We start from the raw sequence: 16,152 nt of genomic DNA on the forward strand, positions 1-16,152 counted from the left end.
ATGCAAATTCTCAGGCCCCATCACAGACCTACTGAGTCAGAAACTTTGTGGATGAGGCCCATTTCTAAAGTCCATGTTTTAAGAAGCCCTCCAGGCCACTGTGATGCATGCCCAAGCTTGTGTATCATTGATATAGACTCACATCTGTATGTCTATTTTCTTTCATTGTTCGCTTCTAATTATTTTTAGACATCATTTCCTATTCATTGATACTAAATTTTAATTCATTTTTTACTGCACAGGATGACTTTCAGCATTCATTTTTACTGTTCAGGTATACCTATATTTTTGACTGTCCCAGGAGTGGCACTACCATGGGTTCTCCAAGAGGTGTAGGAAATTTCTAGCCATATGTGCAACTGTTTTATTCTTCTACAAAGTGCAGATTTTCTACAGCTCTGGACAGTGATGATTCATTCTGTGCATAGTGCTAGATTTTCACCTGGTAATAAATTACTGATGGAAACGGCTTTCACATTTCATTTTCTTCCCCAACTGTAAATAAGTTACTTGGTAATGAGAGCATAATATCCGTGAGTTAATCTTTCAATACATGTATGTGCACACGTGCACACACACATGCACACGTTCCATTCTAAATATTCATACTTTTTAATTCTCCAAAATGAGGTCATGAAGGCAGGCATTGGAATAGGAAATATTTGCAAAGATGGCATTTTATCACATACGGTTGAGGGTCCATAATTATGCTAGGCTAGTATCTAGGTGAAATATTTATTGAGAAGTATTGACCATGACTAGACAAGTCTTTCCTACCAACTTATATGTTTATTCTGAGGAATAAATCAGGTAATGCAGTGAATGTGCTGTGAAAAATGTAAAAGGTGACATACGTATCAAATATTATTATTATCTTATATTACAAAACCATTTTTGTCCTTATGTTACTGTTTTTAGTGTAACAACTTAAATTTTAGAACAGTTCAGCTGTATTTTTTAATCTATGACTCATGAGTAAAAATAGGAAAGTAGGTTTCCTGTGCAAACCCAAATTGATTAACAGTATCTTCTGGAATGCATGCTTAAGAATGATTCTGAGGCCGAGTCTAGATTCACTCAGAAAGAGTGCAGTGATACATTAACAAGGTCTGCTATTGGGCAAGAACATAGTGCCACTTGTTGCAATACATTTTTTTTTTCAAACCATTAACTTTTTGGAATATACCCATGGCTTGTTTTTTTTTCTTAAAGTATTTGTTTTTTATTTATTTATTTATGGCTGTGTTGGGTCTTCGTTTCTGTGTGAGGGCTTTCTCTAGTTGTGGCAAGCGGGGGCCACTCTTCATCGCTGTGTGCGGGCCTCTCACTATCGCGGCCTCTCTTGTTGCGGAGCACAGGCTCCAGACGCACAGGCTCAGTAATTGTGGCTCACGGGCCCTGCTGCTCCGCGGCACGTGGGATCTTCCCAGACCAGGGCTCGAACCCGTGTCCCCTGCATGGGCAGGCAGACTCTCAACCACTGCGCCACCAGGGAAGCCCCTGTTGCAATACCTTTGAAATCCCAGATTGAGGTATCTGCGTATAAGCACTTTGAATATGAGATAAAATGGAGTGTGCAGAAAATCACTTTCATTCAGCTGCAATCACAGTTCATCTTCAGTCTTTAAAAATATGATGAATAAAAGAAACACAGTGCTGAGTTATAGTTGTAATTCATTATTTTAATGAAAGAACATGTTTGATAGGAAAAGCCTTTGTGAATTCAATATCAAATTTAATACCATATCCTCATTCATGAATAAGCATAGAAACTCTTACTTTGTCAAATAACATCGTGGAGTGGGTTCAGTGAAAATTTTCATTAGTATTCATTTATACATATTAAAAGGATTTTAATTGTGAAAATAATATATGTACATGAGTTAAAAATTTAAAGAGTATACAATAAAAAGGAGGTCTCCCTCCCATCCCAGACCCCATTCCTGTACTCCTGTGCCCAATGGCAACCACTAAGTTTCTTTTGTATTTTTTCAAACCAATCTACTCACATATAAATATACGTATATATACACACATACATACATACATACACACAGACAGACAGGAAAACACACACACCCTTTTGTACACAAGTGGGAACAAACTATATATGCAGTTGAGCAACCTGCTTTTTTCACTCAACAATATATCTTGGATAGCATTCCCTACCAGCACCTGTGTGTTCTCAGCTGATTTCCTTCATTTTCTCTTAATTTTGTGTTAACATTTTTTTTAACATAGATAATAACCCTTTTATAAAGTTTTCTGCTGACGCAGAGACTAGCAAAGACATTAAGAAAGAGCTGCGTGATAGCATCAAAGATAAAACTCATACCAATGGTCACACACATTTATACATGGCAATAAACAGATATGCAAATTCAATTCTCGTATGTGGTGCTTAAGTACACAACACTCAAGCAACTCAGGAATTGTCAGAAAATGTAATTTGTTTCTCTAGTGCTCTGATTATTCAATTATTAACAATTTTAAAAGCTTTATATTCAATCTGAATATATAGATCATTTATAGTAATTATTTTTAAAACAATATTTTATCTAAAAGGTTTAGTATCAGGTTTAAACTCTCCATCCATTTCTTCCATGTGATGATTCATTTTCAAATTCTCTCATGTGTAACGATGGTGTGACTTCTTGTTAAAGCTTTCTAACATTCTTTAAAGTTAGAATACTTCTAAGGTTAAATAAAACCTTTAGTTCAGACTTCCCCCACTAATTTCACTCATGAGATTTCTCTTCTGAATGAGTTTTCATATGTTTAGTAAGGGATGCATTTTGTTTGAAGGCTTTTCCACATTCATTACATTCATACGGTTTCTCTCCAGTGTGGGATCTCTGATGTATAATAAGTTGTGACTTTGCATTGAACGCTTTTCCACATTCATTACATTCATAGGGTTTCTCCCCAGTATGAGTTCTCTGATGTACAATGAGGTGTGACTTTTGGGTAAAGGCTTTCCCACATTCATTACATTCATAGGGCTTCTCCCCAGTATGAACTCTCTGATGTTGAGTAAGACCTTCAATTTGCTTGAAAGCCTTCCCACATTGATTGCATTCAAAAGGACTCTCACCTGTATGAGTTCTCATATGGTAAGTAAGAGATGAGCTATGTCCAAAGGCTTTTCCACATTCATTACATTTATAGGGTTTCTCTTTAGTATGAGTTCTTTGATGTATAATGAGGTGTGACTTCTTGCTGAAAGCTTTCCCACATTCACTACATTGAAAGGGTTTCTCACCTGTATGAATTCTCATATGTTTAGTAAGGGATGAGCTATACTTAAAGGCTTTTCCACATTCATTACATTCGTATGGTATTTCACCTGTATGAGTTCTCACATGTTCCGTAAGAGATGAGTTATACCTAAAGGACTTTCCACATTCCTTACATTCATAGGGCTTCTCGCCTGTATGAGATCTCACATGTTGAATAAGGTTTGAGCTATGTCTGAAGGTTTTCCCACATTCAGTACATTCATAGGGCTTTTCCCCAGTATGAACTCTCAGATGGTCAGTGAGGGCATGTTTATGACCATGGGCTTTGCCACACTGAATACACTCATATGGTTTTTCTCCAGTGTGAGTTCTCTGGTGTACAACAAGGTGTGATTTTTGGCTAAAGGCTATCCCACATTCATTACATTCATATGGTTTCTCACCTGTATGAATTCTCTGATGGTCAACGAGTCCTTGTTTGTGGCTGAGAACCTTCCCACATTCATTACATTCATATGGTTTCACTTTATTCTGAGTTTTGTCACGCTTAGTAGGAGATGAGCTACAGCTGGATGATTCCTTATGTTTTTCTCCAGTTTGAATTTTGTCCCGTTCAGTATGTTTCTTGCCAGTTTGAGTTTTGTCAGGCCTATTAGATGAGCTATGGTTGGGTAATTTCTCACATTTCTTTCCAGTTTGATTTTTGTCTTTCTTTGTATCAGATAAGCTATGGCTGAATGATTTCGTATGCTCTTTAGCTACATCAGGTTTCTTTTCTACATAATTTCTTACATGACCAGGTAAGTCTAAATTCTTTCCATGTGAATCAAATTTAAGAAGCTTTTTTTTTGAAGGAACGTATTTTGTACTCACATTTTTTTTCCCCAATGAACTACATTCATGGCCCTTTTTCTTAGTCAGAGTTGTTTTCTTGAAAGCAACTTCCCCAAGGAGTTTGTTTTGAGATTCCTGGTGGTTCTCTAGCTGGTCATCATCTTGCTGGACTTCTTCTAAAGTGGAATTCAATGAGACATTCTTGTGAATCTTTGCACTCTCATATTTTGGAATACAATTTATAAAGAAATGCCTTGTTGTGGGGCTGAATCTTTATTCAAGCCTAGTATCCTAAAGTGAATGAAATATCAAGTGCAAATGTCCCTGTCTTTTTGGACTTGAGGGGGAAAGTGCTGTAGTAAAAACAGGAAAAGAAAGTTGACAATAGTGGTTAGAAAAGGCTTTGGCTGTTTATAAATATGACCTTGCAACCTGGGATAAAAGATGAAATAAACACAAGGAGCAGTGAATAAAAAACAGATGAAGTTAAAAGCTTGTAATTGTTGTTGACACTTTTTAAAGTCTCTCCTCAGCCCAAGCTGCCCAGCTTTAATAACTGCCAATCCACCAATAGTATTTGGCTCTTACAGCCCATCTATATTCATCCAACTCTCCATAGTCACAGTTGGAGACAGCTGGCTCAAGCCAAGATGTCCAATAAGAGTATGTCTCCTAAAAACTTAGACTCTAGTTAGTCTCCACTGGGTGCTAAATTTAAAAATGATATAAGACAACTACTATAAAGCCACATTTTCCCTATGTAAACAGAAAGTTCATCAGTACAAAGAATAAAGAATACATCCACAGAAAAGCAGAGATGTGAGATCATGTGTCCTCAAAGAGACCATTTGCATAATCCCAGTTCCTAATGGCTTCCCAGTACTGGTTCTAGTCCCCAGCTGAAGTATCACCCCTTAGGTTACAAGAAGCCTTATAATAAATTCCTCCATTTACTTAGGATAGCTCAAGTAAAATTTTGTTATTGCTCCCCAAAGAGCCAAAATAAGAGAAAATAAGGTAAGTCCATCAAAGAGTACTGAACAGCATATAGATGACTGAGGGATTAAGCAGGAAAGGATGTTCCACTGCTACCACCCATGATTAATATAATAATGCAATTCCTGTAGTAAAAAACATCCCACAGTTTCTATGAGTTACCTGATGTTTTTACCATATTATAAAGTTTGATATTGGCAAATAAACTTTACACCATTTGGATTTACAGTGTACACACACACTTGTTTTCCAATAGTTTGCTATGGAGCACACCTTCCTGTCAGGTCACTCTAACTGCCAATTATAAATTGTAAGCTAATTCCCAACTCTAAGTGATTGCTCACATTCTTTCCTCCACACATTATACAATTACACATTTTGAGATATCTTCTCAATCTATGCTTCCCTTCTCTAAGACCACCACCTACACTGACAGATGTAGGCAGCCATGTTTGTAGTATATGATCCAACTTCTCCTTGAAAACAATTGATTGGACAGTGGTAAACACCAGGCTCCAGCTATTCAACAATTCTCCTAAGAACTTAGAATTGAAACTTGAAGACTTCTGTTAGCTAGATATGGACGTTACATATGTAAAAACCAAAAAATTTAGAAGTTAGGACTACCATTTTGGGGGTGGCCTTTTTCAGCTACGGACATGGAAAAACAGAAAAAGCTTCAGGATAGGAATCAAAGAGATTCAAAGAGAGAAGCAGATATAAGAGTCCCCATGACCTCAGAAAGAAAGAGATAAGTGAATAGTTGTTTTACTAGTAAAAGAACATTACATGGATAAAGTGAAAACTAAGTTCAAACAGAAAAGAGTTATGGTGTTTGAATATATAGCCGGGAAATACTATTACTTTTATGGAGAACTTTTAAGAGATTAGTTCCCATGGAGTAGATCAATTTTTATAAGTATACATAAAGTAGTGTTATACTTATAGTAGGAAGAATTGGAGTTGCCAGCTGCTTTTTCATTTAGGAAATTTTAAGTGATGCAAGCATCCTGAGAGAAAGATTATAACAAGAACTTTTATGTAGCATGACAAGGCTGCATCTTCCAATGTCCAAGGATGCTGGGGAGGATGGAGGCAAACCTCCTTCTGGGAAGAAAGGGATCAAAACTCAAACCTTTCCCCTTGAGGTGTAACATTATAAGAACCTCTTATTATGATGATTTGGGCTGGTCCCAACTGACATTGGCCAGCTGGAAAAGATATAAAGCACCACAAGAGAAATTTACCATGAGGGAGGGGAGGAGGCTCTGAACTAGTGAACTGGTATAATAATAGGGTAATACTAGGGGAGAGCTGGGTCTGGCAGAGCATGTAATTAAGGCTATAAGCTTGTCCTGAATCTGAGACAGTAACTGACATGAATTTTAAGCTAAAATGACTGTAACTTCAGAAACTGAAGCATGGAGCTCATTAGACCCAGCAAATCAATGGAGGGAATAGAATAGTCCTTCCTTGAAGAAACTTCAAGGCCGATAGAAGAACCTGAGCCAAGAATAGAGTCACTGTAGCAATGACAAAGATGTATGTATTAAATGACTCAGGATTATTTTTCAGTTGTAACACCAAGTATCAGCGAGAAATGTGAAGACAGCCAAAACTGGAGCCACTAATGGATGGATCAAAAACTCTATAAAGGACTTCCCTGGTGGCTGAGTGGTTGAGAATCCGCCTGCCAATGCAAGGGACATGGGTTGGAGCCCTGGTCCGGGAAGATCCCACATGCCGTGGAACAACTAAGCCTGTGCACCGCAACTACTGAGCCTGCACTCTAGAGCCCGCAAGCCACAACTACTGAGCCCTCATGCCACAACTACTGAAGCCTGGGAGCCTAGAACCTGTGCTCTGCAACAAGAGAGGCCACCGCAATGAGAAGCCTGCGCACAGCAATGAAGAGTAGCCCCTGCTCACCGCAACTAGAGACAGCCCGCGCGCAATGAAGACCCAACGCAGCCAAAAATAAATAAATAAAATAAAATAAAATAAACAAACAAAAACAAACAAACAAACAAAACTCTATGAAGTCTCTTCATTTGTCATTTGAAAGACTGGTCCCTCTGGTCTTGGGAAATTCATGGAGTCTTGAAAAATTCAATGTTAGAAGAAACTTAAAAAGATATTGTGGACATTCTGCTAATTTGGGGACTGTAGTGATATATAATAACTGAATATTTTAATGTTTGGTGGCAACATCTAAGATGAATTTTTTTTTAAGGGGGGGATTTAATAATCTACCTAAGAATTGGAGCAATTTAGGTATGGGACAATATGAATCTAATTTGGGTGATATCAGTCAGAACTGAGGGGGGAAAAAAAATCAGGAACTGAGGAAAGAATAGTAAGAGGGAAGGTAGAGAGCAAGGATTCATGGGAACTCCATGGCAGACAGGCCTAAAATCTGACCCTGATAAAAACAAGGAAGGTGGAAGGAAGCTCTAATTTAGAAAGAAAGATAAAGCTTTCAATTTCTGACCATCTGAGAATAAGCTATCCTGTAAGGAGGTAAAATATAAGACAAAGGAATTGAAGATTTATTTGGACAAGATAAATTTATCTTGGAAGTCACCAGTATAGAATAAATAGCTTGTATTTACACAATAGATTATTCCTTTGAGGAAAACAGAATTTAAAAAAAGAATAGATAGTAGAAGACAAAACCTTAGGGACACTTCAACAAAGTGAGAAAGAAGAGAATCTGGTGAAAAAAATTGGTAAAGGAACACTTAAACGATAAAATCAGATTCAAGTGGTATAATTCAAGCTAGGGGGGCAAGAATTTCAGGCTGATCAAAACTATTAAAATATGCACTGGAAGGTTACCACTGCTGACTTTAAAGTCAGAAATTGTTAGAGTCATGGATCCTATGGAATTTGACTGCAAGGGTTAGGGAGAAAATGGAAATAATGTTGGTGGTATAGACCACAGGTCTAGAGCATTTCACAGTGAAAGGGGGAAAATGGAAAGTAATGAGGGGCAGGAGGATCACGCCAAGAGATCTGGATAGAGGACAGATTTAAGAATGCCTGAATCTCTAAGGAGAGAAATTTGATACTATGGGGTCTAAGAGTGTGGGTGGACGAAGGGAGAAAAGCTGAGGATATTAGGAAAAGGGAGGATAATTTTAAAAAGCATTGCTTTAGAGAGGTAAGCAGGAATGGGATTACTTAAGGAAACAGCTAAAAGGGTTCACTGCTCTTTCTCAAAACTGAGCAACAGAGAGCATGGATGAGGAAAGATGGCTATATGGAACGGTCAGTTAGGCATCTGATGGTCTGGTACCCAAGGTTTAGAGCCCTGTTTTTCAACTTTTTTCCTACCACAACCCCAGTGCTATGGCAGACTGTATTATTGTTCCCTGTGGATTACACCTACCAGCCCCACTGCATGGCCATTTGAATCCTCCCTGTGAAAGGAGTATACATTCCTACCCAGTTGAACTCGGGAGTGGCCAGGTGATCTGCTTTGACTAATGAACCAATAAAATGTAAGCAGAAAGAGATATCTACCACATCCAATCAGTGATTTTAAGTCATCATATGGTTCCACTCCCTCTTCATTGCCTCTGTAATGAGACCAGAATTTGCCAAATAGGGACTGCTCTTTCAGTGTAGGTCACAAGATAATGTGGAAAAGGGCTGCAGCTTGAGCAAGAAAGAAATCTTTCTTTTTGTAGGCCACTAAGATTTTGGGGTCTTTCTTTAATGGGATGTAACTTAGCCTAAGCAGACTGATACAAATGGTATAAGCAAATCCCCATAAGTCACACTGGCTCCCGACTACAGTGAATCTCCTATGAGAACCTCTCATGTGGACAGGTCACAGAAGGAAGAGATATTAGAATCTCCAAGGTTGGAGAATCTTTGTAGTTTGAACTCTTTTTCTCCCAGGAGATTTTGATATTTTTCTACTGCTACTTCCTAGGATCTGTAAGATGAATTTAAGAATAAATTATTCAAAGACTTCCAAACCCATGCACCTATGGTCAATTAATCTATGACAAAGGAGGCAAGAATATACAATGGAGAAAAGACAGTTCTCTTCAATAAGTGGTGCTGGGAAAACTAGACAGCTACATGTAAAAGAATGAAATTAGAACATTCTCTAACACCATACACAAAAATAAACTCAAAATGGATTAAAGACCTAAATGTAAGATCAGATACTATAAAACTCCTAGAGGAAAACACAGCCAGAACAATCTTTGACATAAACTGCATCAGTATCTTTTTGGACCTTCTCCTAGAGTAATGGGAATAAAAGCAAAAATAAACAAATGGGACCAAATTAAACTTAAAAGCTTTTGCACAGCAAAGGAAACCATAAACAAAATGAAAAGACAATCTACAGAATGGGAGAAAATATTTGCAAACTATGCAACCAACAAGGGATTAATCTCCAAAATATACAAACAGCTCATATAGCTCAATATAAAAAAAACAACCCAATCAAAAAATGGGCAGAAGATCTAACAGACATTTCTCCAAAGAATACATACAGATGGCCAACAGGCACATGAAAAGATGCTCAACACCGCTAATTATTAGAGAAATGCAAATCAAAACCACAATGAGGTATCACCTCACACCAGTCAGAATGGCCATCAAAAAGTCTACAAATAATAAATGCTGGAGAGGATGTGGAGAAAAAGGAACCCTCCAATACTGTTAGTGGGAATGTAAATTGGTACAGCCACTATGGAAGACAGTATGGAGGTTTCTTAAAAAACTAAGAATAGAGCTACCACATGATCCTGCAATCCCACTCCTGGGCATATATCTAGAGAAAACCATAATTCGAAAAGATACATGCACCCCAATGTTCACTGCAGCACTATTTACAATAGCCAAGACATGGAAACAACCTAAATGTCCATTGACAGATGGATAAAGAAGATGTGGTATATTTATACAATGGAATATTACTCAGCCATAAAAAAGAATGAAATAATGCCATTTGCAGCAACAAGGATGGACCTAGAGATTATCATACTAAGTGAAGTAAACCAGACAGAGAAAGACAAATATCATACGATATCGCTTATATGTGGAATCTAAAAAAAAATGATACAAATGAACTGTACAAAACAGAAACAGACCTACAGACATAGAAAACAAACTTATGGTTACCAAGGGGAAAGATGGGAGGAAGGGATAATTTAGGAATTTGGGATTAACATATACACACTACTGTATATAAAACAGAAAACCAACAAGGACCTACTGTATAGCACAGGGAAATATACTCAATATTTTGCAATAGCCTATAAGGGAAAAGAATCTTAAAAAATATATATATATGTATGTACAACTGAATCACTTTGCTGTACGCCTCAAACTAACATAATATTGTAACTATACTTCAACTATACTTCAATAAAAAGAAAAATATATATTTTAAAATTAATAAATAATAAAAATGTGAAAAAAAAAGAATTCCAAAGTTACCACCAAGAAACTAGGAACTTACTTCCATTGGCTCCTATTCCCTTGGGTCTTGCTATTTCACTCAGACCACCTTGTCTGGGTCTTTTCCCCTTCCCCAGCCATGGCTCTTCTCCTTTTCCCAACTTGGATATCATGTCTGGTTTGAGAGCTTGATACCCTACTCATGAGAAAAGATAGAAATTGAGTGTTAGAACAACAAACATTCCAGAAATCAAGCCCTACCATTTAAGCTTCAGAGCTTTTAAAGCATAAAAGAACACGTGGCTTCTGAAATTTCACAGTGCAGATGTCCATGTACCCCATCTGAGTAGATCCTCCATTTTCAAGGCAGGAGCACAAGTATTCTGGCTAGTACCCAAAGGGGATTAAAACTCTTTGATTTATAAAAATTAAGGATAAACTTATCCAAGGACTTCAGAGAGAAGGCATCACAGTAGGCACACTTTGAATTACTTTGTCCTTACCCAATGAGGCTAGGTTGCTGTAATTCTCCAGCATCACATCCTTGTACAGGCTCTTTTGAGCAGGATCTAGTTGCTCCCATTCCTTCTTGGTAAAGGCCATAGTCACATCTTTGAATGTTACCGATCCCTGTAATAGCACATTCTTAGTTCAGTCCAATGTTATCCACATCAGTGAGAGATGCAGACAAGATAATAATGACTTTCTCTTACCTTGACCATTCACTGATGATCATAATGTTATACACAGGGCTTATTGTTTTACCCAATTTTGCATTTTTGTTTTTGAGAGACAAAAATCATATTAAGAAATGTCCCTATAATGGACTCAATGTTTGTATCCAATTCATTGTTGAAACCTTGCCCTCCAATGTGATGATATTAGGAGATAGGGCCTTTGGGAGATAATTAGGATTCAGTGAGATCATGGGAGGGGAATCTTCATGAATGGGATCAGTGCCCTTATAAGAGTCATGAGACAGCTTGCTTCCTATCTCTGCTCTTTCTGCCAAGTAAGGATCCAACAAGAAGTCTGAAACCTGGAAGAGGGCTGTCGCCAGATCCCGACCCAATGTCGGACTTCTAGCCTCCAGAACTGTCAGAAACAAATTTCTGTTGTTTATAAGCCACTTAGTCTACGGTACTTTGAAAAAAATCCTATGATTATCAGAGAGAAAGACAATTACAACAAACAAACCAACCAGAATCAGTCTTCATATTTTCTTCTGTAACTAAAGACTATGCAGTAGTGTTTATAGAGTTCTGAGGTAGAAGAATTGAGACCCTTGGTTTTTATGACCAGTCAAAAAATCATTTATGTTTGTAAGCAAAAGTAAGGTATTTTAGGCAGGTAAGGATGCAGAAAGTATATTACCTATGTACTTTAGAAATAAAGAGAAGGAGGGAGGGAGAAACTGGGAATGTGGTAGGAAGAGGAGAGACAGGAGGAGAAGAAGAAGAGGAATGATTTTTAAAAGAAGGAAAATTGGATCAGAATAAAGATTTCAAGATTGGGAAAGACTTAAGCATATACAAGACAGAACTATGAATAATAAAACCAGTAAAATGTCTAGTTACATCCAAGTAACTTGACAACGTTCTTGTGCAACTGTTATAAAAGTAACCTTAAAATCAAGAGGTATGATGTAAGAAAAATAAGCAGGCATATAACTGGTTGGGGACAGGGGAGAAATTAAAGCATGTTAAACTTCTCCTCTTATTAGGCAGCTACTGGAGAATTCTGAAACTGATAAGTATACATTCAAACATGTCTGTTTAACATTTAAAGATCACCCCTGACTGCCATAAACCACCAATAAATTAGCTGCATGTGTCACCAATCTCTGACCTCACAAACGTCCAGTCACTGATTCCTATAACTCCTGTCATTAATTGTCACTGGCCTCCCAATCACTGAGCCAGCATGGCCCTTCCTAATCACTAAGCCTATAATTCCAAAATTACTGATCCCAACAAACCTCCCAATCACTAACAGCAACAGATCTCCCCACTCACTTGCCCCACAAATACTCTGATTACATATTCCCACAGGTTCCTCAACTATTGATACCAGTGGAACATATCACTCTCCATCTCTGATATCACCCCAAATCCTATCAATCTCCAGTCACTGATGCCAACAGAACTCTCAAACAGTGGCTTTTACAGAAACCCTAATCACTGCCAGTAAACTTCACTACATGCTCACCCTCTAGTCATTCCCTTTGCCTGCTTGCTTTAACCAAAACCTACCTGTCTCCTGAGGATTCTGCTCCCTTACAGTGATCCCCGTGGAGGTTGTTTGCCCACCTCCACCCCAACCCATGTACCTCAGGGCCTGAAAATGAAGTAAATTATACTTTCAACAGTTTTTCACTCATCCTTCAAAATCCCTATCTCGTTTAGAGTATCACCAGACTTTAACCCATTAATAGTCTGGTTCGATAATTCACTAGAAGGACTCACAGGGTTCAGCATATAGCTGTACTCATAGCTATGATTTAGCACAGCAAAAGAATTCAGTGCAAAATCAGCTAAGGAAAAAGCTGCATGAGGTGAAGTCCAGAGGAAGCCAGGAACAAGTTTCCAAGAGTCCTCTCCCAGTAGAGTCACACAGTAAATACTTAATTCTTTCAGAAATGAGTTGTGCTAACACATGTGAAATGTTGTTTACCAAACGATGCTACTAACAAGGGCTTAATTTCCAAAATATACAAACAGCTCATAGAACTCAATTAAAAAAAAAAACCCCAATAAAAAAATAGGCAGAAGACCTAAATGGACATTTCTCCAAAGAAGACATAAAGATGGCTAATAGGCACATGAAAAAATGTTCAACATTGCTAACTATTAGAGAAATGCAAATCAAAACTACAATGAGGTACTACCTCACACTGGTCAGAACGGCCATCATTAAAAAGTCTACAAATAATAAATTCTGGAGAGGGTGTGGAGAAAAGGGAACCCTCCTACACTATTGGTAGGAATGTAAATTGGTACAGCCACGATGGAGAACAGTATGGAGGCTCCTTAAGAAACTAAAAATAGAGTTGTCATAGGATCCAGCAATCCCACTACTCTTGGGCATATATTCAGAAAAGATGAAAACTCTAATTTGAAAAGATACATGCACCCCTATGCTCACTGCAGCAGTATTTACAATGGCCAAGACATGGAAACAGCCTAAATGTCTGTTGACAGATGAATGCACAAAGAAGATGTGGTGTATATATATATATACACACACAATGGAATACCACTCAGCCATATAAAAGAATGAAATAGTGCCATTTGCAGCAACATGGATGGACCTAGAGATTATCATACTAAGTGAAGTAAGTCAGACAAACACCATATGATATCACTTATATGTGGAATCTAAAATATGACACAAATGAACTTATTTACAACACAGAAATAGACTCACAGACATTGAAAACAAACTTAGATTACCAAAGGGGAAAGGGGGTGGGGGAGGGATAAATTAGGAGTTTCGGATTCGCAGATACAAACTACTATATATAAAATAGATAAACAACAAGGTCCTACTGTATAGCACAGGGAATTATATTCAATGTCTTGTAATAAACCATAATGGAAAAGAATATGAAAAAGAATATATGTATATATATCTATATTTTCACTTTCCTGTACACCAGAAATTAACACAACATCGTAAATCAACTATACTTCAATTTAAAAAAATGTTGTTTACCAATGCTTGGTAAACAACATTTTTAGGGGTTGCTCAAATAGGCACTCTCTGCCTAGCATATACAAAAGTCCCAGATTCCCAGAAGGAAATCAGGCATTCAGCATAAACCACATGGTTTACATAGTTTAGGCACAGTGAGCCACTTTTAAAATTCCTGGGAATAGTGGGAACTCTCCTGCAATCTAAGTTCTCGGATATTGGCCAAAGGTTAACCTTGCAATCAGACCTCTCTAAGGACAGCTGTTTCAGGTCTTTTATGTCAACTTTTCTGCACGGTCATCCTCCCTCATTCACTGAAAACTTTAACACCAGATTCCTTTTCACCACAGCCCTGCACTATCTCTATATCGATGCAGAAGAGCCTTTCAACATCCTGGCCCATTGTAAACCATCATCATCATCTCTTCCCTTTAACTACTGCAATAAGCTACTAACCGACCTCCCTGCACCTCTGCACGCAGCCCGGGACAATCCAGTCTAACTACCAAAGGCACCGTAATCGCTGGCTCCCCTAGACATTCCCAGTTGCGACCCCCACAGACCCCCCAATCTTTGATACACCACAAAGCCCCCATTTCTGATCCCCATGGCCTCCCAAACTCTGACTTTCCAGGGACCGCCACAGACCCCTCCCCTCCAACCACTGTCACCGCATATCCCTCAAACACTGATTTCCTCAAACTGCAGCAGTCACGGACTCCACAGACACCTCCCGAGCACTACTCCATAGGTCCCTGAGTGTGCTAACACCATCCCCCCACCCCTGCAAGAGGCCCTCCAGGAGCGACTCCAATTCCCGAATCACCTATCTTCACAGACTACAGTAACCCTCCGGTCACTGACGCCCGGTTCGACCGCCGCTGACCACCAGACCACCCCACCCCATCATCGCGCTCACCGCGGCGCTGCTCCCGGGCTCCGACACGGCCATCTCCGGGGGACACCCGGCCTGTTCAGCCGTCCTTATACTCCTCCTCCGGTCCGCGGTCTCTGGCTTTGTCAGGATCAGGGCGCAGGCGGAGGCCGACATGGCGGCCCCCCAGAGCGCGGCCTCTGCCAGTTCGGCAGCTGCGATGGCGCCGCCCCTGGGTATCCGCCCGGGCGCGGCCATCTTGACCGAGTCGCCGCCGTACAGTGGGGACCTGGCGCTCTCGGCGGGCTCAGAGGTGGGTGGCCCGGCTAGCTGAGATGGTCTCCCAGTGGTGAGATGCAAGCGGGCAAAACCTGGCTCGCAGACTGCTCCCTGCAGAGTGCTTCCCTGTGCCTGACAACCCACCCCCGGCGCTCAAAGGGTTCAACACTTGAGGACAGAATTTGGAGTTGCTTTTCCCAGTCAGTGCAGCCAGCTGCGGGGAAACCGGGAATCGCACTGCCTACCGCAGACTCCAGAAAGCTGGGATAATGAGAGAAATTGGAGGGAAAAAGAAGAAAAAGCCCAATCGGGCAGATGCCATCGTTTTATAGAGAGAGAACGCTAATCTTTGAAATATATGTCTTTTCATTTATGGTATAAGAACAATGAGGAAACATGAAGCATCAGATTAAGTGAATACATCAATCCTCAGTGAGAACCACAGTTTGATGGTGATGTTTCAGCCAAATAATCAAGCCCAAATAATCAAGCAAATGGAGTAAAAAACATAATTTCTCAATGGGCCAGTTCATGTACAAACTTCATTCATTTAACAGTTATTTGTTGAGCTTTTATACTATATGCAGACTAGGTTGCTTGGGTTTGCTAGGTAATGAGAAAACTGTAGATTCAGACACAGCCTTTGTTCACCCTTGTGGAATTTACAATGAGGCAGAGGGCTGGTAAAGTTATCACAAATATATTGTTCTTTTTCCCAGAGCCAAACATACCCTGTTTTGCACCTTCCACTTATATGTGCTAAAAAAACCCAAAATACAACAGAGTAAATTAGAAGATCTAATTGGCTTTATT

The 16,152-nt window shown here is 39.1% G+C and overlaps 1 protein-coding gene across 4 annotated transcripts in view; it reads right to left on the bottom strand.

Moving 5' to 3' along the window:
* Positions 1-1,714: 1,714 nt before the first annotated feature.
* The window catches only part of ZFP37 (ZFP37 zinc finger protein), a 45,499-nt gene continuing 31,061 nt past the window's right edge, over positions 1,715-16,152 (bottom strand). The window contains exons 1-4 of one of the 4 annotated variants that reach the window (XM_036856173.1): positions 15,106-15,290; positions 10,997-11,123; positions 10,555-10,689; positions 1,715-4,249 (exon numbers count right to left, since the gene is read on the bottom strand). In XM_036856173.1, coding sequence (XP_036712068.1) covers positions 2,739-4,249; positions 10,555-10,689; positions 10,997-11,123; positions 15,106-15,237 — 1,905 coding nt within the window. In that variant the 5' untranslated portion in view covers positions 15,238-15,290 and the 3' untranslated portion in view covers positions 1,715-2,738. Of the gene's footprint in view, positions 4,250-10,554; positions 10,693-10,996; positions 11,124-11,206; positions 11,407-15,105; positions 15,291-16,152 lie in introns of those variants that run through there. The other 3 variants (XM_036856172.1, XM_036856174.1, XM_036856175.1) reach the window with 3 other exon arrangements.

The sequence above is a fragment of the Balaenoptera musculus genome, chromosome 6 (assembly GCF_009873245.2).
Source record: "Balaenoptera musculus isolate JJ_BM4_2016_0621 chromosome 6, mBalMus1.pri.v3, whole genome shotgun sequence".
NCBI classification, from domain to species: Eukaryota; Metazoa; Chordata; class Mammalia; order Artiodactyla; family Balaenopteridae; genus Balaenoptera; species Balaenoptera musculus.